Genomic DNA, 25,541 nt, shown 5'->3' with positions numbered 1-25,541 from the left:
AGATGCAATGTGAGGAATGCACGGAAGCCTGACCATGCCCTTTTATGCTCCCTCAGCATCCCTGAGTTTTTGGATTAGGGATGGTACAGGGTAGATCTTTGCCTGTTCTGTTTAGTGTCTGCTCTTGGACATGTTGTTTGTGACTTACCCCATCAGCTTTACATATCTAAAAGGTATTTGCTTGTTTTCTCAGATAGAATGGGGGTCTTCAGTGGTTTTCTTGAGTTGTCTTTTTGCTCAGTTTAATTTTCTTAATGGGTATTTTTCCTCAGCTCATATTTTTCCCTGCAGAAAATACCTCACAATAATATGGGGTTAATATTCTGTGTTTATAGCAGTGTGTTTTGAAGGACAGAGGATGTTCAATTTTACTTTAATGTGTATTCCTTCAACATAAAACTGCAATGAAATTGTAGCCTAGTACCTTTTCTGATGTGTATGATATCAGTTGCATAATGTGAACAAAATGGTGTGGGATGATTCGACAAACAAAGTATTCAGGACAAAAGTAAGATTGCTAAAAATGGCATGTTAGATGTCCCTTGCACAAGTTCCTAAAAATGAACTTGCCAGTGATATGGCAGCTTTTAGTGGATCTTTATGGAAAAGCTGTTGGGGTATTTGCAGTGATGTCTTGAATTCAAGCCAGCAAGGCTGAATTCATTCTTCATTCCAGTACAAGCTTATTTGAGTTACATTTTTTCAATTTCTATGTAAAATGTTTGTAATATTTATTATTTACTGCCCAGTCTTATCAGAGGATTACGTAGCTGTTTTAGTTTGTTAACATTAATGAGCTGATGCTTAATATCTACCTGTGTATATACTCTGTGATTCTGAATCTAATACAGGCTAGTGAAGCAGTGTGAACAAGATGACAGCAGAGTACAGGTTGCAAGTCAGAATGGCATTTAAGCATTGTGTGGGGTTTTTTTCATAAAGCAGAAAGGAAGCTGAATTTTAGTCGAGGTTTCTCACATTGATGTTTCTAATTTTCTGGAGAGATGCACATTTCACATTAATTTTTGTGTTATTTCTGTTCAACATATAGTTCTAGAGTTGCAGACTTCTAAAAAGAGTTCTGTTTCCTACAGCTGGCCTTGGCAGAGTTATACGAAGATGAAGCTAAAAGGCAGTCATTGTGTTCTGACAAACCAACAGCTACAAAGATCAGTAACACAAAAGTATCACAGAGGTAAGACATGCTTTGTGTTTCAGAAAAGTGGGGATAGGTGCTATATTAGCTCACAAAACTTCATCATGCTTACTTTTTCCCCTCCTTGTATAAAAAGCAATCTAAAGCAGTTCATAATCCAGAATTTTGAATTCCTGCGATAATGCATTGTCTGTCTTCTCAGAATGCTTTTTAAATTGTATTTATTTAAGAGCCTTTGTGATATATGGTATTCCAGGAATTCCAAAACACTTTAAACCCACTTCAGATAAGACTAAGATGCTGTAAGTGAAATGCAGTGTTACGCTTTGTTTACACAGACAGAATTTGGAAATTTGCTGTCGGAAAAATACTGAAGTTACTGGCTTCTTCAGAATTCAGCAGATAGTTGTTTGTGTGAAACTTGCAAGTGAGCTGCTTTCAGTGTTGCATTTTTGTCAGTACCTGATGAGACAGATAGTAATTTGGAAAATTATTAGTAGCTGCACTAGTAGGCAGCTATGGGGTGACAGAAATAAGAAAGACTTCTTAATTAATTTGTCTGGGTTGGGCAGATGGAAGGAAAAACACATATCTATATGCAAATCCAGGTTTTGCTAGCCTGCAGTGTTTGCAGTTCACATAGCATTTGAAGATTCTGTGTAGTCTTGAATTTTTTATAAAGAAATTTTGCCAGTTTTTAATTAATTTTTTTAAGTCATGTGAAGAAGAGAAGTTTTTACATCATTACTGTCAGTGATGCCATAACAAGTCTTGTATTTGGCTTGTCTTTTAATTGCTGCTGCCAGTATGGATCTCTGTGTTAAAGGAGTAAAAGAAAAGATCATAGTCACCAGAATCATGCTTCAAGTACATCTCTAAATTCAGATCTCTTCAGGAAGAGAAATTTTAGTAAAGTGTGTGACACTTGGAAAATAATACCTGTTTTGGTGACTTTTTTTTTGTTGTTTTGGTGAAACCACTTCAGTTGACTAATCAGCTACATAGAACAAAGTTTACAAACAAATTAAGCAAACGGCTTCATTTGCAAATACATATCGTAAAGTTAAAACTTCCTACTCCCAACCAAAGGAAGTACCATTTCTCAAATACTTCAGTGTGATAGTTGGCAAACATGTGATCTTTGTTGGCAATCACACTGGAATCTGTCTGAGAGGAAGAGATGGCAGCTATGCATGGTGTCCAAAATGAGATTTTTATTGTAGTAGACTTCAGTTTGCTCTCAGATGAGCAGTGTATTAATTATAAGGAAACATAATGCTGCTCTTGAAGTCACCTCCTCAGCTTGCCTTCCACAGTTACAGCTACAGAAGATGCCTCTGAGCCCTACTGTCATGTTGTGTGAGCTCCTTAGAGAAACTTACAACTGTGGGCACAGAAACACAAACCCCCTAAAACCTGCAGTGCAACACAGGAAGAAAATAAATTATTAAAACTAAGGTTAAAAGTGTTTCTACTGCACATGATCTAAGTCCATAATAATACATTTTTTTTCTGAGAAAATAATGAGAAGCAGATTTTTCACTGAGATACAGAATTACATTGTTTCATCAACACTGATACTTAAAAAAGAAATGGCTAGCTCTGCTACACTTTGATTTCAAAGGTATAGTAATCAGAAAAATTGCATAAATCTAAACTAGTGATCTACCATTACTCATGTAGCAGGCTGTAGGTACGTTGTCCCATGGTAGTTAGCTGCCTCATATACATCTTATATTAATGATTTTTATCAAGTCCTATAGGATAAGAGCATATATCTGCACAGCTTTCCTGGCATTGTGCAAGCTAACAGCCCTGGATTCTGAAACAGCTGTTGAGCTTGCATATATCGTGTGTTATCTGTGGGACCACCAGTGGCGTAAAGCAGAATTCTGCATAACCTGTGCTAGAATAGAATAGTTGAGTTGGAATAGACCTGCAATGACCATCCAGTCCAGCTGTTACTGCAGGATGATTCTGCCATACATGTGCCCTTTCCTGCTTATTCATTGAGAAGCATTCATGGCTATGTACCTTGGCAAAAAAAAAAAAAAAAAAAAGGATAAGACCAGAAAAACTAAAACAACTTGATATCCTTAGTTTCTGAAAAGGAATTAGTTTCAGAAGTTAGGTGTAAATTACTTAGTAAAGTGTATGTACCAGTCATCTTCAAGCGTATTTTTTTATTCTCTTGGCAGTCTTAAACTGGATTCTCTTAGAAGGCTGAGAAAACCAGAGAGAAGCATGAGTGATGACAAAGAAAACCAAAGGTATTTCTAAACCAAAAAAAAAAAAAATGTTTAACAATCGTGAGAGTGATTGGGGTTTTTGTCACATTCACACTTTGGTCCATCCTGTTTTTTTCAAAATGCATGTGAGCTAGGTCTGTCCTGCAAAGGGCTAGTAACTGCAGGGATGCCATGGGACTTGTTAGAGTAAGTGTTAGCAGTACACGGCTGTAGTAAAACTATTAGCAGAATCTGACTGTAGTGATGTAGGACCTGTAGATGCCTTAGCATGTGACTGTGTGGTTGTAAAAATTGTAACTTACACTTGCACTCAAAAAATTTTTTGCCTTTTCTCAATTATCCTGAGTTGTTCTTTGTATCTCTTGTTCAAATATTTGAGTACTTCCTTTCTTGAATGAATGACAATTATGAGAATTCTTGTTTCATCTCCTTACCATCATTCTTTTAAATCTAATAATTAAAGATTTTCCATATAAATGGCAGTTGAGATAATAAATATGGATTTAGGTACAAAGGGAGATGTTACTAAGGGATTGACAGTTATGTGGCATCATAAAAGCATTATGGTTGTAGAGTACCTTCATACCTAATACTGGTTTTTTGGTAACTGTAAAATATGGTGGAGTCAACACATTTTGAAGTCCTTAGCCTGAGAGACAGTTTCACATGGATTAATTGATTTACCTTGCCGGAAGTGGTTAAATGTAAATGTTGAGAAAAACAGGAAGCACTTATTAATTATTAATGTTTCCTGTAATCAAAGACGAAACACTCAGGTTTGCCAGATTATGTATTTATATACGGATTTTTTTATAGCATCTGTTCTGTTGGTATTCAGAGATTATAATGCCCTTCTCAGATCTTCATAATCAAACAGATACAGTTTTAAACTATTAAACTATTTTGAATTATTTGTAGTTTAACATTTCATCTTCAAGAGCTAGTAATGGGACTGTGGTGAAGAAAAGAACCCACAAATTAGCTTTCACAGCAGTTTCTGCAGGTTTTAAAATGCCTTGAAAGGTTAATTACTTATTTAAAAATTTCAATTTCTGGTGTTGGCAGGAGTGGAAATATGCTAGATCTGTGAATTAAAAAATCAAATTGTGGCACTGGTCTGGTTTTCCAGAAAAAGTTTCATGTTTGTTCTGCCAAGGTGAGATTAGTTGTGACTCTATATTCTATCCAGCCCAGGCACAGTCCCATGCACAGGAGTTTTCCTGAGGAGATGTGCCTTTCTGTGAGGAGGTGACATCCACATAAGATGCACAGCTGCATCAGGACTGTGTTCACTTATAACATATGGCCCTGCTCTCTAACCTCTGGGGTCTGGTTGGTTATTAGTGAAATGTCTTTGGTGTAATGCTGCTTGGATTACTGAGAAGATCAGAACCAAATGGAAAATTTCTGTGATCAGAATGAAAGGGTTTTGTGCCAAATTTGTCTCTTTGTTAATTTTTTTTTCTTTTGATGGAAAGATAAAAATTATGCTTGTCATTTAAAGCATTGTTGTTTATGTACATTACTACTCTAAAGATTTTATTCAGGTGACTCAGAATATAGAGGATTACAGATTTCTGGGGCTTCCAGTAATCCGAGTAAAATTGTTGCTGAACTCTTCAAGGAAGCAAAAGAACATGGGGCTGTCCCTTTAGATGAAGCCTCAAGAGCATCTGGTGATTTCGGTAAAGCTAAGGTAAAAGTTAAAAGATGCTTTGATCTCTCTTTACATGAGTGTCTGTGAAACTCATCAAACCACATCAGAGCAAGTCCGCTTTTTTGTTGTTTTCAAATAGCAGAGGGTTTGTTCAGCACAGTTGTGTGTTATTGTCTGTGCTCCAATAGCTTGATCTAGAAAATAAACAGGGCAAGGACCAAACAATTTCAGAGGAAATCATTAGACATCATCACGAATTGGAATTATTTGCTTTGTTTTTAATTATAATTGATTACAAAAGAAACCAGTCTAAATTTGGATCCCAAATCAAAATCTCTTACCTGTAGAATTGCTCTAGAGGGTAGTGGTCAACAGTTCAGTGTCCAGATGGAGATGGTATCCATGTTGGGATCGGTGCTGCTCAATACCTTCATCAGTAGCACAGACAGTGGGATCAAGTGCACCCTCAGCAAGTTTGCAGACGACACTAGACTGAGTGTTGTGGTTGACATGCCTGAGGGATGGGATGCCATCCAGGGGAACCTGGACAAGCTGGAGAAGTGGACACATGGGAACCTCATGAGGTCAACAAGACCAGGTGCAAAGTGCTGCACCTGTATCAGGGCAACCCCCAGTGTCAATACAGGTTGAGACATGAACAGATTGAGAGCAGCTCTGTGGGGGTGGACCTGGGGTACTGGTGGATGAAAAGCTAGACACAACCCAGCAACGTGGACCCACAGCCTAGAAAGCCAAACATTCCTGGGCTGCATCACAAGAAGCGTGGCCAGCAGGGTGAGGGAGGTGATTCTGCTGCTGTACTTCACTCCGGGTGTGAGACATCACCTGGAGTACTGCATCCAGCTCTGGTGTCCTCAGCACAAGAAGAACATGGACCTGTTAGAGTGAGGAAGGCCACAAAAATAATCAGAAACACAGAGCATCTCTCCTATGAGGACAGGCTGATTGCTCAACCTGGAGAAGAGAAGACTCTGGGAAGATGTTATTGCAGCCTTCCACTACTTAAAGGGGGCCTATAAGAAAGATGGGGACAGACTTTTTAGTAGAGCCTGTGTTGATAGGACAAGGGGTAATGGTTTTAAACTCAGAGTGTAGATTCAGTCTAGATATAAGGAAGAAATTTTTTACAAGTGTAGTAAAGCATTGGATCAGGTTACCCAGCGTGGTCATGGATGCCCCATCCCTGGAAACATTCAAAATCAGGTTGGATGGGGCTCTGAGCAATGTGTTCTAGTTGAAGATGTTCCTGCTTGTTGCAGGGGAGCAGTTGGTCTAGGTGACCTTAAAAGGTCTCTTCCAACCCAAACTATTCTTTGATTATGTTTGAAAAAGTGTACAGAATAGAAACTGAAATGCATCACACAAAGCTTGCATAGCCTGATTATGCTTACTAGGTATAATTTTCCACTTAGAAAATGCATGCCATAACAGAGTATTTGGGTTTTATCACAGGAGCAAGTTTGTGGATGCTTTTTTTTTTGCACCTAGATAAGAATTTTAATAAACTGTTTCAGATAATTATTTCAATAAGCTTTTCTATGTATTTTTTCAGTCATTTTCTGGTGGTGGATATAGATTGGGTGACTCGTCACAAAAGCACTCTGAATACATATATGGAGAAAATCAAGATGTAAGTAAAATTCTGAACCTCCAACAGATGCCTGTTTAATCACATGCATGCCAGTATTACTTTAACTATGTCTATGAGCAAAAAGTAATACCTAAATATTAGGTGTGTTAAGTAGAAATTGTTAAAGTGTCTGAAGAGAACAGATGTTCATTGGATATCCCTAAGGCCTCCATTAAGGAATTGTCAGATGTAAATTACTTTGAAATTCTTAGCACACCTTCCTTTCAGTACTTTCCAAACCAGGGGTTTCGGCTCTTTGGCTATGGCTGACATTTCTCCCCCTCAGCTGATTCTTCTGTGGTAACTGCGGCATGTAGCCAAGTCTCAACCACTGGAGGACCATTTTTGTATTCTAGGAAAGGTGAAGCAGCATGTTAGAGGCCTTTTGTCATTGTCTGGCCTTTCTTTCCTATCAGTTAAAAAGCAGAATGTGAGGAAGAGGGTGAGAAGAAACAAAGTTCTCTGCACTTTGACATTTTTGTGAATGGCTGGAGAAAGTGTTAAGCTCATTTAGAAGCAAACCCAAGAAATAAGTAAGGCCAAGAGTCGAGTAAGGATGTGGTTCTGGCTGGGGGGTGCTATCATGTCACCAGGAGCTGCTACTTTCTACTCTACTAAGTAATCCTTCTACTCTCCAAGTAATAGCCATCTGTACTCAGCCAGAAACCTGTTGCAGTGGGCTTACTGTAACTGGGAGCAGGGGTAGTTTTCTAAAGGAAGGCCAGTTTTACTGGCTAGGGAAGGGTAGTTATGCTGAACTTCAGGGCAGTTGCAAGGAAGAGGTTCAGGCTCTGAAGCTGAAAGGCTCTGGCTGGACCTTATATGTAGCAAAATAAGTAAGGAGGGAAGGAGGCTGGTTTCCTGGATTCCCAGCATTTGAACTGAAGGTAGCTAGTATCAAATTCATTGGAGCTCAGCATGTTATAATTTGAAGAGAGAGTAGTTTTGGCAATATCAGCAGTAATTTGTAATTTTATGGGTTTATTTCTTGATTTATCAACAAAAATACATACCACTTTTAAAAGTAATTGGAATGCAGTCACTGTATCATACTTTATGTCATGGATAGGACATTAAGAGATTTTTTCCCCATGTGTAAAAGTGGTCTTGAAGTAGATAGTAGTTATTTACTTTTTTAAAAAAAATTTAACAATGACAGTTACAGTCCAGTGCTCTGTTCTTATTTTGTCATTTTCATTCTTGTTTGTGATCTGGTACAAAATGCGTTAAGTGTAGATCAAGGCTTGTATAACTAATCTGTATGAAATTGTACTGCTTTGTTTTTCTGTCTTCACTTCTTTTTTTATTTCGCTGTTTAAACCTCATAGGTTCAAATTTTGCTGAAACTATGGAGGAATGGCTTCAGTTTAGATGACGGCGAGTTGAGATCCTATTCAGACCCAATAAATGCTCAGTTTCTTGAGTCTGTTAAAAGAGGGTAAGTTAAAATGGCAACTTGTTTGATGTATGACTTTCAAGGGAAGTGAAGAAAAATGCTTTCTCCACATGTTTATAATTATTAAAAGCTCCAGACTTCTTCTCTACCTGCATCCATAAAATGTATGCATGGGGTATTTAAAAATTTGGAATACTTTGGTTCTTCTGGTGGTTTAAGTCTGAATAGTACTTGTTACTGCAGCTTTTAGTTTCACATATTTTGTTTGCTCATTCTGTATTTCGACTGTCAGTGTATTTTAGGTTTTGACTGTCAGCTCACTGATTTTTTTTTCCTTCCTTTACAATGAAATTGATTCATAAAACAATTGAGAGTGACTTTCAAACTAAACATACCATTAATATTGACTCATACTGTGTGTGTACATTTTGTATAATTTCATTTTGCAGTTCAGAATGTAATTGGGAAATCTTTTATCTTTTTAATTAAGGGAAATTCCTATGGAACTGCAGCGACTTGTTCATGGTGGCCAGGTTAATTTGGATATGGAAGATCACCAAGAACAAGAATATGTGAAGCCCAGACTGCGCTTCAAAGCTTTCAGTGGTGAAGGACAAAAACTTGGAAGGTGAAAAAAGCTAGATTTTCTATTCTGTGCTCTGTATTCATATCCTGTTTCATTCCTGTGACTGAAAATTTCAGACTACTTTGTCCAAAAGTGCATAATTTCTGTTCACCCAGGTTGGTCAGAGTAAACAGTAATGTGACCTCAGCTCTGCCAATTGTCAACTTTTTCACTTAACAATTATAGCCTTTGAAGCATCTTATCCAGCTGACTTGATATTAACTGTTGAACTGTACATAATTCTAGATTTCTAGGTCATCATTGCATTTATTCATATAATATAATATATTTGATTGCCCAAAAAAGGTATTACTGATGTGCTTCTTCAAGTAATTTAATTCAATAGATGATTCTTTACTGTTTCTAATCTATTTCCATCTTTTTAAAAAGGAGGAAGTATGCTCAGTAAAACTGAGAAGGGGGTAAGCTCTTGTAGAGGTGAAATGGGGAACAATTGTATATGATAACTTCTTCACCTGAGCACTTGCCCATATTGTTGAAGAAAATAACTGGGCAAGAGAGGAGGTTTCACATATAAGACAATGTGCACCCAGTTGTATGGCATTTTTGTTTGTTTGGGTAGCTGATGAAGTCTCAGGTATGTAAGCAATAAAAAGAGGAGCCAAATGGTTATCTCTAATCAGAGCTATATTTATCTATACTAACTGTAAAACCTACCATATGCTCTGTGGTGGTTATCAATGTCTTGTTAATATCATTTGTGCTCCAAAAGGATGAGGGATGCTCAGAATCTGAAAGCAATTCCTAAAGCAGTTTGTGTCAGTTTAGTGCACTATAATGGTGTATGATTATTTTTGAATATGGTCCAAGAGATATATGAATCTTAGTATCAGAGGCTTTTGTCATTTCATGCTCCGTAAGCATAAACAAATACAGTTCTATTTGTACTTGGTTACCTATTTAAAATCATGCAAATATAATGATATCAGAATTATAAGGCAAATAAATATGAAATATTGCAATCATTGACAAGAAACCACAAAAGCATTATTTCTGTCTATTAGAAAAGCCATGTTTATACTTGGTTCAGATAACTTTGAGAGGATTTTCATTGCTCATTTGTACTAGCTATACATGGTAGTTATTCAATGAAAAACACAACTGAAAAATTCAGTTCTGCTTTGACTCAATAAGTAACAACTGGTTTGTTTGGGGTTTTTTTTTCCAATCCTTTAGCCTTACACCTGAAATAGTCAGCACGCCTTCTTCCCCAGAGGAGGAGGAGAAATCCATTCTTAATGCACCTGTTTTGATTGATGATTCCATGCCAGCAACTAAAATTCAAATTAGATTAGCAGATGGAAGCCGATTAATACAAAGATTTAATCAAACACACAGGTAAATTGATTCTGCATCAATGCAGGTAACAGTAACTGTTTTGATAAGTTTGTGTTATGTCATTAAATAAGTATCAGCAAGACATCAAAAAGGGGGAAGTAGAGCTTCACTGAAATGTATAGCTCTGTGTCATTTCATTACATGAATATACTGATAAATTGACTGTCAAAGCAAAATTCTGTATATGAAAACACAAGATATTTGATAACTGCAAAGTCAGAACCTTCTATAACCAATTATGTCCAGTGATTTTTTTAAGGACACAGCACAAGCCATAACTGTTCTCAGGATGACTGAAATCTGGACAGCCCTACTATGTAGTCATCCCAACCCTGGGCCTTTCTTAGGAGGAGCAGATGTATGACTCAGAAAACACTGTGAAAACACTTTATTGCAAAGTGGTTTTGCAATAAAATATGGTGGAAATATATATTCCAAAATGTGGAATATAGTCCACACTTTGGGCAGAGAAATACTGTGGCCTATAATCAAGAGCTCCAGCTTTCTACCTTGTTATACTTAAGAGCGTGGCTAAACATGACATGGGTTCTAAGTGTAGACTGCAACCCATTTGCAGAAAGCTGTATAGACACAACATGTTTATTTGTAATTCCAGCATGTGGACTGGACATAATACTGAGAACCAACTTTTGTTTTGTTTTGGATGATCAACTCTTAAGATTTGGCAGTGTGGGAATTTGGTGGGGTTTTTAGATCTGTTAGTAGCTTGCTTGCTCTGATTAGAGCTTGCCACCAATTTTGTTGACATTGTTGGGGCAGTGCCACAAATGATGTTGGCCAACCCCATTTATTTACCTAAGAGGTTGATTTAGTACAAGGTTCTGCAAAGCTCTGCTTTCTACTACGTGGCTGAGAACTGTGGGCAGAGAGCAGAGATTTGGGCAGTAGTCCCCCAACACTTAAACAGAATTCAAGCCAGCCTTGATTTGAAATCTGCACCATTGTGTTAGAGCACAGGTGAAACTTGAATCCTGACTTGGAGGTGGTCTTAGCAGTTCCATGTTAATATTTTTACATGGGCAGTTCACCTGTTTCCTTCTTTTTCTTCTTGCTTAGAATAAGGACAATGTGTGGCTTCCTTCACCTGACAATACACACAGACAACGAGGCAATTTTAGCTGAGATCCCAATAGGGAGGAAGATACAGCAATAATTTTTGATACTTTAGCAGACCTGATAACATAAGCTGATAGTACAGGTCCGGATCCTTTCCTCACAGCACCTCTGCAGAAGTGACTCAGAGAAACCTCAAGGCTCACTGGGAGCCTCTGTAGCCATGCTGTGTGTTCTTCTGTCTGCATGAAAGGGTAAAAGTGGTAACCTTGCCAGTAACATCTGTAAGCAAGGGTGTGTTGAGAGGAGCTTATTTTAATCATTATTAACTTTCTTTTAACTGTGAATCTTTTTAGTTATCCTTGACTTATGCATGATCAAAACAAGCTACTAAAGTTCATTGCTTATCTCAAAGGCCTTGAAGACAGATAGAAAGCTGAAGTCCCTGCTTATTGGCTACAATAAATCTGCCAACTTAGTAGTTACAAAAGATGTTCAAAGATTGATTCTTAGCTTAATGTCTTAGGGGAGAAACCTCAAATTTCAGATTTTTATCTCTAAAATACTATTTTCATCATCCATGTCTTATAAAATTAAATTATTACTGGTTTTGTTAACTATTGTTCAGAAGAGCCAAGTGAAAGAAGGGGAAACCTCTTGCTATTGAAGTGCATTAATAATTCCCCCCTGCTTTCTCTTCAGTGTGACCATATGTTTTAAGATTCCTCCTTCCATTAATAATTTCACCTTTTCGGAATATAGTAACATAATCTGACTCTTGGGTATGGTCTTGTACAGGGCTAAGGGTTGGACTTGATGATTCTTATGGGTCCTTTCCAACTCAGCATATTTTGTGATTCTGTGAATTAATAATGAAATTTTTATAGTGATGGTGAAATTACTTGACTTTCTGTGTTAGGTATCAGTTTGTAATATATTCCATGTTACAAATTTTGTTTCTGTTATTTGAGAAAACAAGCAACATTCATTTTAATTTTTCAGGATGTTTTTTACAGGAATCAGAAAATTTTTGTAGGCTACAACCATTAGTCATCTGGATCAAATTGAAATGTGAAATCTAGGACTTACTTAGTGGTTTAGTCTGTTTGATGGTTTTGTGTTGTCTGATCATCTTAATGTACAGATATATATCAAAATGGAATCATACACAGTTTTCATGTCCATATCCTTTTCACAGGATTAAGCACATTCGAGATTTCATTATCCAGTCCCGTCCAGCCTTTGCAACAACTGATTTTGTTCTTGTGACTACCTTTCCAAATAAAGAGCTAACAGATGAAAGCCTGACACTACAAGAAGCAGATATACTTAACACTGTGATTCTTCAGCAATTAAAGTAATCTTATGGTTGTTGTACAATATAGGGAGCCTGCTGTATTGTCATACAATATGTTTCCAACAGATGAAAGAAAGGAAATATCAGTGTCTTTTTATTTCCTCATTTCCAGGGATCAGATTTTTGGATTTCATGTCTTCCAGCTATAACATATCTACCTTTTTTATTTTAATTCTCAACATTATTCAACCTTTTTTCAGTGTTAAAATTAAACTTTCATATGTTAGTATGTTTCAAACCACATCTTGTACTAAATGTGAAATGAGACAGGACTTTGAATAATTATTTTGAGAGGGGTGGGGAAAGGAGCATTTTGCTGAAGGGGACAGTATCTTTCATAGAGTTGGTAAGATTTGCACTATGGAAATGTTCTATGCTGCATTGACAAACAGCCATTTGAAAACTTAGACTGTAGGTTATGTTTACCTTCCAAATTGTATTAAGGTGTTCTTTTTAATAGGTTTACAGATAATTAATGCCCTAATGTAATTTTTGTATATTCTATTTGTAGTGTTTCATGGTGCAGTATAATATTTATATTCTAGTTTTTCTGTCATTTTCCTTGCATCGTTACTCGTATGAGTGAATCAGTCCAGGAGATGCAAACCTCAACTATTGCAGACTATAGTAGGTTGTTCTTACTGGTATTCTCGTTGTTCCACTTGTGATGAAAACAAATAAGAATTTCTTTCTTCTTGAAGTTAGAGAAATGTGAGAGACCACTGTGATCTGGGGAAATGATGTGATTTGGAGAAGGCCTGTGGTCACTTTGAACCTGTGTATGCGGTTGAAACCTGTGCAGCTTACGTGATTCTTTGCACAGTTACTTAAATAACCCCAAACAAAAATACACCAAGGTGCACAAACACAGAACTTATCTGCTTTTGTGCGTGCCAGTGACAGCATAAACATGTTAATTGGTCATGTATTTTTGACCTGAATTTCGGGTCTTAATATTGGGAATTTTGGCCAAAGGCATTTTGTATTATTCAATGAGGATTTGGTTGTACAGCTTTCAGTATTCTTGTTTGGAAGCTGTATAATTAAATCCCTTAATCTTTGAAATTATATATTTTTTCAAATAACTTGCCTCAATACTGCAGTAAACAGGTAGGAGTTTTGTGTTGGGGGACAACTGTCTGCTGTGCTTTAGTAGTATACAGTTTTATAGTATTTGGAGATTTGTATCAGACAAGTGGATCACACTCAAATGGAAGCTAAATGGGCTGTTTCTCTTGTACTGATATATGTTTTAAAAATTGCTGTTTTCACTGATTATTTTTTTCTGAAAATATCAATATTTGTTTATTTATGCTGTTATAATTTCTCAGTATATTCTTACATTTTTACCTCAAAGTAGATATTTGACTGAGTAAATTTTAAACATGCAATTGTATTTGAAGTATTTTGTTTTGCAGTCTGAATATCTGCATGATTTTAATCATAATTCATTTCATGTGCTAAGTAAATAAAGTTTTATGTTAAAAGACCACGGGCAAGACTTCTTGTTTTATTTCAAATTTATGTTGTGATGAAGTGGTGATTGTGTTGTGTGCTAAGTATCTAAGCCTAGACAGAAAGGAATGGACATATGCTACACATATATTTTAAAAAGTAACAATTCTCTATATAAATGCAAGGCCAAAGTCAGTATTGTGATATTGATCTTGGACAATCTGTGGTTTAGGCATATTTCAATTCAGAATATACTTAAAGTTACATTGCTTATTATTTCTGAAGACCATTATTAATTAAACACTGATGTACAAAGAACAGTGGTTTAACTAAATTGTAAGTATTTCAGCGCTTCTCAGCACTTTAAAACCTGTGGAATGTTCCATCTCATAATTTTATGTCATACCTTTTATTATCATAAGTTCTCATGTAGCTAATATCTTGGCATTTTTGGCACAAAACTGTTCTTTGAGTACAGACCTATGTGGATACACAGTTAAGACTGGCTACAAGGGAGAAGGAACTCAGTAGAGGATGATGATCTTTCCCTCGCAGTAAGGCTGCTGAGCTTGGGAGTTTCTCTTATCTTCCATGAAATACAGGTAATAATCCTATTGCTTGCTCTTGTAGGCAGCTTATGAAAGGCTCAGGCTTCACTTCTGCGTGTCTTCCTTAGAAATCCTTTCTCACACACAAGTCAAACAAAACTTGAATATTTTCTTTTTAAAAAATCTCAGAAATCATTAAATATGGATAAATACAATGTTAGTTTTGTTGTTGTTCTTTTTTTTCAGCAGCACATCGAGAAGTCTGTAAATGTCCTGCTTTAATTAAACTACTGGGCACACTTGTATAATTAGCATTTATTAAGAGTTATCTCATGCTGTTCTTGCTCTTTGGTGAAAATCTGTGCAATATTAAATGAAGCGAGGAAGACCACATAAGTACTCCAAGGTGCTATTTGCCAGCTCCCTGCTTAGTTGCTTGCACTAAGTTAGTGCTCACTTGGTCTTTAAATTGTGTTATTCTGTGCGGGGAGAACAGACAGACATGCACCTTCCCCTTGCTCATGCTGATTAAACCTGACAGGCCTCAGTGGAGGCATGTGCTGTTCTGTTCAGGGAGCAGAGAGAGTCTGGGATAAATACTGAATTAATGACACGCCAAGAGCAGTAAGCTTGTGGTGTTTCTATAGGATGGATATAGTTGGAATGGGTTCCCGAAGAGATTAAAAGTAGGACTGGTACTACTTAGCTGCTTAACAATTGTTTAAAAATAAATTTTGGAAACTCAAATATTAGTGCAATGATAAACAACAGTAGGCTGCAAATAGGAACATTTAGTAGACTGTAGCAATTGGATCACTTGCATCCTTAATACAACCAAGCATCAATTTATGAATCTGAAACCAACTGTGAAAGACACTAATAGCCTGGAAAGCACTGGCCCTGGAATGGAGTTGGATGACAGCAGAAAAACTGCAGCAGAACTGTTTACACCCCTTTTGAGGTTTACAGGTTTGACTTTGCGACTGGAAGATGATTTTAATCCCCAATAATTTTGTTATTGGTGAGTTTGATACTGTTTATGGTGCTGGTCCTGCTTTAGACATAGGAGCAAAAAAGTAATGTGAATGATAAATTAAATGTCTTATCTTAAAAGAGCTCAAAACAGGTAACTTGCCAGGAGTAAAACAGGGAGATGAGGTGATTGGAAGTGGGCAGTTACTTCACAGGGGGAAAACATGTTAGAAGACTATTTGGTAGAGAAAAGCATAACATGAATTGCATAACACAGCTTGTACAAAGCTGCAAACTGAAGTATTTTTAACGTGAAATCCAAACACATTTTTCAGTAGTTGAACTACTGGAATGAACCAACTTCGAAAATTAACTTCTCTATGTTCTTTTTTTTTTTTTGATTCTCACTGTTATGCTGGCTTTCTGTAAGATTTGTTTTAATTAAACAAAATTTATTTGGGTTTGCTAGTAAGACAAAGTAAAATAAGATGTCCTAATTTTTGAAAAGCAGTTTACTTTGCCTTTGTCTAGTCATGCTTAGAATTAAAATAAATGTATGTTTCATATTTAAAGGGCTGGAGATGTTATGTACATCACTGCACATCTTCAGTATTTTCATTACACATCTTCCAAAAAAAGTCTGCTGAACATCAAAGAACTCAGATTACAAACCAGAATTCATCTTCTTCACTTTTTACTTGCAACTCTTCTCCTTTAGAACTGGTCTTGTTCTGCCCATAATTGAAAAGCTCCCTGGCAGCACATCTGAATGTTAAAGGAAAGAAACTACTTTTAAATAGTTTTTAATCTAAAACTGAGAAATGAGGAGGGTATCTTAGTTCTTTTTTGTTTGCTGGGAGCTGTCTGCTCTCGAGTTAAATATGTGATCTATAGGCTGCCTGTGTTAGCTCTTTCAGAGGTATGAGAAGGTAGATGTGTTGGTATTCCACATTGCATTAAGATAAACCGGAAGAGACATTCTTATCTGTGGAATTAAAAAAAAAATCCTTTAAGGAATCATTCTGGAAGACCTACTATTTTACATTTATAAACCTACATCAGTCCAAATTACTTTGGTAAGATCTTAGACCATTTAAATACTAATGAGCAAGAACTCCCAAATGGCAATAACCACGAGTCATTTTCCCTATATGATATTTTTAGCTGGTCTGAATAGAATAAATGACTTATGCAGGGCTGTGAAGTCAGTATTTATTTCGTAGAATTCTTAGTGTCTTACTAGGTGCTGATATAAAAATTGTGATTGCCTATTCTAGCAAAAAACAAACAAACAAGAATTCATAGTGTTTATTAGTTCTAACCTTAACACTACCAAATAATTGCACTTTGAGGACAAAATAAATTTTCTGAATTCTAAATTAAATTTTAATTATTTTTTTCATGGCAATAGCTGTCTATGGTGTTTTGAACCATTGGAAGCCTCAGAATTTGTGCCTGCATTGTGCAAACCCCAGACAGATGTTCCATTCCAGTGAACAGAATTCATTTCTGTTTATCTTGCAACTGTTCCTAATCAAGTTATATTAAATCATCATTAATCAGATGTTCACAATGTAAATGTCCCTACAGTCATCTGTGATGCTTTAGTTAATCCATTTTAAATTAGATTTCACAAATAAAAACTCAGCCTGAATGTGAAAATGTAAGTGCTAGTTTTTTGGAAAGCTTGCAATTAATAAAGAAAAACATAGATAAGGTATTTATTTCTACTTGCATTTGAATTCTTCACTTAGCAAGCTGATTCTTGTTATAAAAAATTTTCAATAGAGACATTTTCAATAGAGAAGTCTTTGGCTCCAAATGCAAAATAGTGCTACCACTTTTTGTCCATAAATGAGTACCTCAATACATGTGAATACTAGTTTCCACTTTTTATCACTTTTTTAATGTTGGTTCTCTAGTTTTTATGTGTTTTGATAGTATTTTTGCATGTATGCTCTCAGCTCTTTTACCTATAAAATTATATTCCTGCATATTTTTATCAAAGCAGTGCTACTTCCCATAGCAGTCCCCAAATCTTGTAGTCTAGAAGGAAACACAGAAAGCAGAGGGCAGAGCATAAGTGGATATATGTAAGTGGTTATGTTAAAATGTTTTTCACTGAATTATTTGCTCCTGCTCTTATAGTCTAATAATTTGCTTCATTTTCTAAGGAGTATTCCTGAACACTGTGTTTCCTGGAAACACACACAGACCTTAGACCCAGTTGGAACTCCATGGTAACCTTGGTCACCACACAAAAAATTGTAAGCCAGGATTTGGTCTCTGTGAAAGGAGTGAATGTTTCAGCTGGAGAGATCAGACGATTAGACTTTAAAAGGATCTGCTTAGGATTCAGGTTCATTTTTTTCCCTCTGCCTTAAATCCCAACACTGGATAAGTTTGGATGAACCACTGCAGTTTTATTTTTGACACATCCCCTCACCTCCACCAAAGAACTCAATAATATATGAGGTTTACTTGGTAGTTTTTGTATTCCTGTCATTGCAGAGCCCAGCCTTTGGAATACAGTTGTCTCTGGGTTTTTTGGGTTTATAGTAATGTGTCATGACTCGAACTAAGAAAGCAAGCTTAGATTGCACATATGGTGAGAATGCGGGCATGGTGTCAGCAAATAAGTAAATGTGAGAAAACTAGGACCTTGGAAGGATTTTGGAAGAACTTTGATTCACCATGTTTTTTCTCTAACCTGCACTGACCTCCTCCACACAGAGGCCTTCACCTTTTATTTACTCATCTAAACATTATTTTAATTTTGTATAGAAAGTCTCTTTAAGTTCTGTCTTCCTAAACAACTCCCTGGAGACTACTGGCTTGCCTGTAGGTACACATGAGAATAATTAAATGTAGGTTTGATGCTCAAATCCTACGGTTTTTTGTGGCTGATTTCATGTCTCTCATTGTGTCCACAGTTCCTAAAAATAGTGGCTGCCTGGTTCTAGTTGCAATCTTTAGGTCCTACTGCAGTAAAACTTTGAAACAATAAAAAATTAGGTTCATGACTGCGTTAGTGGCTTCTTCAATTCCAGCTCCCAGTGGCTGGGCAAGTGCTGGGTCTGATATTGCAGTATCAGAACATGTCAACCTGGCAAGGTCTGTTTGCCTTAGTTGTCTGTATGGGCATTATTACCCAATCAACTGCGCAAGCAGAGAAGGTAGAGATGACCTGGAGTTAGCAATTTCCAAATGGCCTTTACTCGTAGTCAAGGCCAGCAACAAACATGCATTTAGTTATATGAATTTTCTTAGAATAGTAGCATATCCAAGCTCAGATAGTGCTGCTGTCTTCATACAAACACAGTAACTAAGTATTTATTAAATGCTGTTACAATAGTGATATATCATTATTACAAAGAAAGTTACATTTTGCTAACAGACTTGCCACCAAGATGATTAGAGTGGTGGAGCACCTCTCCTATGAAGAAAGGCTAAGAGAACGTGAATTGTTCAGCCTGGAGAAGAGAAGGCTTTGGGGTGACCTCATTGCAGCCTTCTAGTACCTGAAGGGAACCAACAAGAAAGATGGAGAGGGACTATTTACAAGAGCATGTAGTGACAGGACAAGAGGCACTTCAAACTGAAAGAGAGGAGGTTTAGATTGGATATTAGAAAAAAATTGTGTTCTGTGAGGGTGGTGAGATGCTGGGCCAGGTTGCCCGGAGCAGCGTAGATGCCCCATCCCTAGAAGTGTTCAAGGTCAGTTTGGATGAGGCTCTGAGCAACCTGGTCTAGTTGAAGGTGTTCCTGCCTGTGGCAGGGGGGTTGAAACTAGATGATGTTTAAGGTACCTTCCAACCTAAGCATTTCTATGATTCCATGATACTCCTAGATGAACAAATTAGTCTCCTTTCCATAGAGTAACAGTGTGATAGGGATTTCTGTAATGTATTCAGAAGAGCTTGAAATTTTGTGTAGTAGCAGTAGCATTATTATAGAAAGCTTGTCCGCAGTTATAAGGATATTTAATTCCTGCAAGACAGGGTTGAAAAAAAATCTGTAACTATACTATCATAGTCATGGTCATAGCAAATGATTAGGGGGAGTTTTTTTCTCCTGTCTTTATCCTGTCATTCTGAGGGAGGAATAGATTATAATTCATATCAGGCATTTCTGCTAGAAAATCTTCAACAGATATGACAATAAAAGACATTGCCTTCTTACTCCAGCTATCATAGCACCACAGAGCTTGTGGTCTGCACTTCTCATGCAGGTGGCTACCCTCCTTTGATAATTGTCATTCGTTTCTTTCTGTTCTTGCCTCCTTAAACATCTGTTGCTGAAACTGAGGGAGTCCTCTGACAGCGAAGTTCCATTCTATACTATCAGGGTCTCATCTATTATGTTTCACCTCATCCATTTTATTTGGTCTTCTGCAGCTAATGCTTCTGCTTGAGTAATGAGTTGCTTGGGTGGTTGATCACAATAGTTTGTATCTCAAGAATTCACCTTCTTTCTGAGAGCCAGATTTTTGTCTGTATTTAAGAAATTATTTGGAAGACATATACTAAAGCAGAAGAAAGGAAAACAACTCTTCTTCAACTCAATAATGAAAGATTGTTGTATTTCATGCAAACGTCACTAATGGATTCTGCTTTCTATGCCCTGCACTTCCTTTTTTTTTTATTTTTTCCATAGCTAAGCTAAATTTTTTATATCAAAGACCTTGAATCTGTTTTAACTTTTTTGACTAAGTGGACAATCATCACCTTTAGTCCAAGTTTAGGGCACTTTGGCAGTATTGCCATCCCAGTTTCACCCCAGTAATGTGATTTTAGCCATCATTGCAGCTGATCTGTCAACCCGTGACATGCCAAAAACTGCAGATATTGCAACCTAGCTGTGGGAGAACTTCCCCTTTCTGTTGTTTCTTCTCTTTCCTTTTTTTTTCCTGTTCCTCTGCATCCTAAAGCAGAACAGTCTGGATTGTTGTAGAAGTCAGCAGGAATTTGTTCTTGTTCTGTGAGCCGATGGGTTGTCAAGATAAGGAAGTTAAAAGGCAAACAAACAAAAAAAATCTTGAGCAGCAAGAGTGACACTGCTTATGATCTTCTTCCTATGAGCAATGCCTCAGTTCCTTGAAGGTTAAACAAGGCCAAGTGCCGGGTCCTGCACCTGGATCAGGGCAACACCCGGTATCAATACAGGCTGGGGAGAACGGATGAGAGGCAGCTCTGTGGAAAGGACTTGGGGGTACTGGTGAATGAAAGGCTGGACATGACCTAGAAAATGTGCACTTGCAGCCCAGAAAGCCAAACTTGTCCTGGGCTGCATCCAAAGAAGAGGTGATTCTGCACCTCTGCTCTGATCTCCTGAAGGATTTTGACCAGATGTGGGGTCCTCAGCACAGGAACATGGAATGAGTTCAGAGAAGGGCCACAAAAGTAAACAGAGAACAGGAGCACCTCTCCTGTGAAGACAGCCTGAGAGAGTTGGGGGTGTTCAGCCTGGAAAAGAGAGGGCTTTGGGTGGACCTTAGAGCAGCCTTTAAGAACTTAAAGGGGGCCTGTAAGAAAGATGGGGACAGACTTTTTAGCAGGGCCTGTTGCAATAGGACAAGGGTATATGGTTCTAAACTGAAATTGGGCAGCTTTAGACTAGATACAAAAAAGAAGGGTTTTATGATGAGGGTGGTGAGGCACTGGAACTAGATGCCCAGAGAGGTGGCAGATGCCCCTTCCATGGAAACATTCAAGGTCAGATTGGATTGGGCTCAGAACAACCTTATCAAGTTGAAGATGTCCCTGCTTATTGCAGAGCGGGGTCTGGACTAGGTGACCTTCCAAGGTCCCTTCCAACCCGAACTGTTCTGTGATTCTAAGAATTGCCTGGCTGAGGCAAACCAGGTGTGATGCACATGACAAATGAAAAGATGAAGGTTTGTGGACCCACTGTCATCTGTGACAACTCTTTAAACAAGGACTTCATTCACCTTATTTCAAAAATTATGGGAATAGGTGTCAAGAAAGGGAATGACCCCCAAGACTAAAGCATAACCTTTGCCCATAGAATCATGTCTTTATAAATTTTGTTTATTATGACTGAATTTTCTATTGTATATAAGTGAGATTTTCATTTAGGGTAGAAAGTAATTCTTTCACAGAGGAGTTTTCCAGTTGTCTTCTGGTTTCTTTAAAATTATTTCTTTGAATGATATTATTAATGTAATTTCTTTCTGAAATTTGGGGGAAAGTAACAATGGAAGTAAATTTGACTTACACCTATAAGTCGAATGAGACAGGCTCTTCTTACCTTCTCTTAGTAGAGACTGGTTTTTTTACTCTCTGTATAAACAAGTAAATTAACAAAATTCTCATGCAGCATCAAATGCAAATATGTAGAAGCTTATTGGGATAAACAGAAAAATAAAACAAAAATGTAGTATTATAAATAGCAGTCGGTGACTTTGATTTGTGATTAGGAATTGGGATAGGTCTTCTCTGTTATATTTTAAAGTAAACAGAAAAGATGCAGCCCTGCACCTGAATGCTTACTGTAAATGGTTTGTGCAGGATGCATCTCACCAACTGATTTGAACATTATTGCTCTGATAGTCATGAGATGCTGCATAACAAAATCTAACGTCAGCAGACAGAAACATCTCTTCATATTCCATATTCCATATTTATGCATACAGCAATAGATAGAAAATCAGTCTTGGAATCTACTCTGATACGTATCTTCTGTAATTTCAAGTTAATAGAAATATACAGTTACTTTCTGCCCTTATAGTAAAAGTTATAGAGGAGACTTTCAAGAGCAGTACACATTGGTTTCTCTTCCTGTGGCGAAAGTTTTAGATTAAATTCCTGTTGATGTTGACAAGATGGGAAGCAAACTAGTGCTAAGTGTGTTGGGGAACTTTTACTGTGTAAGAACTGCAAAGAATTGGCTGGTAAATGTTTTCAAAAGTAAATGCTATATGAGTCTGCATAGATTTCAATAACTGAGTGCATGGGAGGAGAAAGGTAACAGTCCTGTGGTTAAAATGGAAAAGCAGAAGTTTTAGTTACTAGGGAAGTTATGAAAATAATTCATTTCAGAAAGAATTAGATGATAAACATTTAGTAGATCTGACCTAAGTCAAATATATTAGGTTTTTCAGCAAACCAAAAGACCGTGACAGCCAGTATAGATCAAATTAAATAAAATGCTATGCTTTCCATCTTTTGGTCCTTTAATTTGAAGTAATTTCAAAATGAAAGCTTTTTAAATGGGAAGAAAATCAGAAATGTGTCATTTTGAATATAATGAAAGGAAATAATTAATTTGCTTATTTCCAATCCAAGAATTTCAGCCCTATATAACTGTTTCAGTTGACTACAATGTGCATTTTTTCCCACAAAAGTTGTTGGCCAAAGTGTTTTTCCAAATCTGTGCAGTCTTGACTCCGTTGGCTTGTGTAAAAATTGCATGATATGATCCCTGAACCAAGAACACTCTCTCTCCAGGATCCCCTCTCAGAGTGCAATCAAGCACAGCAGTCTCTAGGACAGTTTCATTATTTATATGCTTAAAAGCTATTGTTCTTGTTGAAATCAAATTTTGTTTTTTTGAAAGCGGATGACCAAGACTGAATTCAAAGCTTGCATTTCTTTGATAGTCGTCAAAACTCTGAGAATGGAACTTATATAAAAGATTAGAGCACTTAAATGTAGGTTTCTACCTGCATTTATTTATGAGCAAAGTGCCCACTTCCCAGTCTATTCAGTGGAGTTTTAGGGTTTGATCAGGCTGCTGTCCCACAGTCAGATCCCAGAAGCTTTTTAGTCTCCAAAGACATCATGAAGTCAACAGATTTGACACTTGACTTTTGGGATGTATGTCTGTATGAAGGGAGTCTAGAGAAACATGGGATACTACAGGGCATTTCAAAGGTCTCTAGATACCTTTGGGGGTAAATGAGTCAAACCCCTTGTTAGTGCCATCATTTCACTTTAGAGATTTATTTGGCTTACCCTAAAGTAGTCACACCTGTTTTGGCAGCTGCTGGTGTTCAGCTGCCTGCATATGCTGACCAGATCTCCACTGGCTATATGAGTTTTGAAACCTAATTCATGTATGGACACCTGTGATCTGGCTCTCACTTTGTCTGTCTGTCTGTCTGTCACTCTCAAAATAGGACTTCGAACTTTTTTTAAAATTTTATTTTCCTACAGTCTTTGGTGGCACAACCTGATATTTTATTTTTCAGACTATAACATATTTTCATCTAGATATGTGGCACCATTTGTATTCTTACCATATATTCATTACAAAAATCTGTATTACACTGAAACCAAGAACTTGAAGTAAAGGCTATTAAGTTATGCAAAATACCTGCCTCAAAATTATTAGGATTATTCCCCAGATAAGCATAAAAATCAGTAAGAATCCTTAGTTACCTTAGTACCTTAGTTTCCTTAGTTACTTCTTGTTACCCAGAATGTTTTTGAGAATATATAAATTGTAATCATGGTTCTATGGTGCTGCTGATAGTTGCACATGTGTTTTATTTGGTAGGCTCCAGACACATTATACTCTGTATGGTTTCACTGGTAGTCCTCTGCACAAAGGGTCAAGGCTGACTGATGGTGCAGTTTGATGTACTGATCTTTATCAATAGCTGTAGTAGTGGGACACCTTGGATGCTGTTCAAGGCCAGTTTTCAAGGCTGAACATTATCACCTAATATCTTTGATCACAGTGGTGGCAAATATTTGCATAGTGCTTGCATGTGGATTCAGTCTGTTGTATTTTATTTACAAAGTAACTGTTTGGAATAGGGTCTGTCTGAGGTCTACTCTGGAAATTGAGCTTCATGGTTTCCACAAAAATGTGCTCTTACAGAGATCTCCTCCTTGTCTTCTGACTCCATCCTATCTCCTGAGAGTCACCCTGTCTGTCACTCCTTCCCTTAACCTTTTGTTCTCTCTCACTCTTTTGTTACCTAATGCAAGCTTACTTCAGTAGTGTTCATGTCATGTTCCTTTCTTGCTTCACAACTTGCTGAATGCACATTAAAAATCACATTCTGGAGCACTGCTTTTAAGTGCTGTTCTGGCTTCCCCAATTGAATTCATATCTGCTTTAATCAAGTGACACTGTTTCCCAATGTCTTTAGTTGGGTCAAGACTCAAAATCAGTACCTCACCCTCACCCTTGGTCACCCATCAATAATCTCTGTCACTGTCAGTGGTACTTCTCTTCAAATGTTGTCTTGGCTTCTGTATAACTGCTGATAGGATATAGCTTTTCTTAGCCATTCTCCTAATAAAACATTCACCCACGTGTTTCCTCCTTGCACTGTAGCAATTTTCCAGTGTTCTCCTCTCCTGCTACATCCATTCATATTTTTGCTGCAAAGGGCATTTATCTATGCTGTCATCCCTTCTTTCCTGCTACCTTGTCCTTTATCCTTTATAGTAACAGATAAACTATGTTGGTTTTATTTTTCACTACCAAGGAGCTTCATAGCTTAATCCCCACCTATCTGCCATCTGGTATAAACTATCTAGTTCTCATGTTTTAGATCTGACCAGATCAAGATGCTTTGGTGTCAGTGACAAACTTGACTTTAACCAACCTGTTGGTCTCTTCAGACCACTAGCTGACATGCTGGCAACGCTGCCTCATTGTTTCCTTGCCCTCTCCTAGATGGATTGGTTTCACCTTGTCTTTTCCTTAGATTGTGACATCCTTGGGAGAACCATGGTGGTTTTGTTCTGTGTTTGTACAATTCTTATAACAAGTCCTGATCTGTGTGGAAATAATATCAGTAAAATAGATAACAATAGTAAAAACATTCTTAGCAGGGAAGGCCGGGGAATAAGTGTGTAATTTGTGCCACCAGTTAGCTTTAGAAACCACTCATGGGGCAACATGGGGCTGGCCCTACAGCCCTTGCTCTGTACACATGGAGCCTTAGCAGGTAGCTGGAGTCTTCTGAATTGCAGCCTGGCAACTACCTTTTGGCATTTCTGTTCCTCCAGGGGGAACCTCATGTCACCCATCTGCAGATACCACTGCAGTGTGGTGTATCTCT

At 37.3% G+C, this 25,541-nt stretch overlaps 1 protein-coding gene across 1 annotated transcript; it reads left to right on the top strand.

Annotated features, from left to right (window-relative positions):
- Positions 1 to 1,071: 1,071 nt before the first annotated feature.
- Positions 1,072 to 14,008, top strand: UBXN2B (UBX domain protein 2B). The gene is made up of 8 exons (XM_018080046.2): positions 1,072 to 1,195; positions 3,355 to 3,426; positions 4,942 to 5,101; positions 6,636 to 6,713; positions 8,042 to 8,151; positions 8,600 to 8,737; positions 9,932 to 10,093; positions 12,366 to 14,008. Exons 2-8 carry the CDS (start codon positions 3,401 to 3,403, stop codon positions 12,526 to 12,528), a joined length of 837 nt encoding a protein of 278 aa, XP_017935535.1. The 5' UTR covers positions 1,072 to 1,195; positions 3,355 to 3,400; the 3' UTR covers positions 12,529 to 14,008.
- The last annotated feature ends 11,533 nt before the right edge of the window (positions 14,009 to 25,541 follow it).

Source organism: Manacus vitellinus, unplaced genomic scaffold (genome assembly GCF_001715985.3).
Source record: "Manacus vitellinus isolate BGI_N305 unplaced genomic scaffold, ASM171598v3 scaffold_1_pilon, whole genome shotgun sequence".
Classification (NCBI taxonomy): Eukaryota; Metazoa; Chordata; class Aves; order Passeriformes; family Pipridae; genus Manacus; species Manacus vitellinus.
The sequence above is the reverse complement of the archived record's forward strand: the minus strand, read 5'-3'. Positions and strand labels throughout refer to the sequence as shown.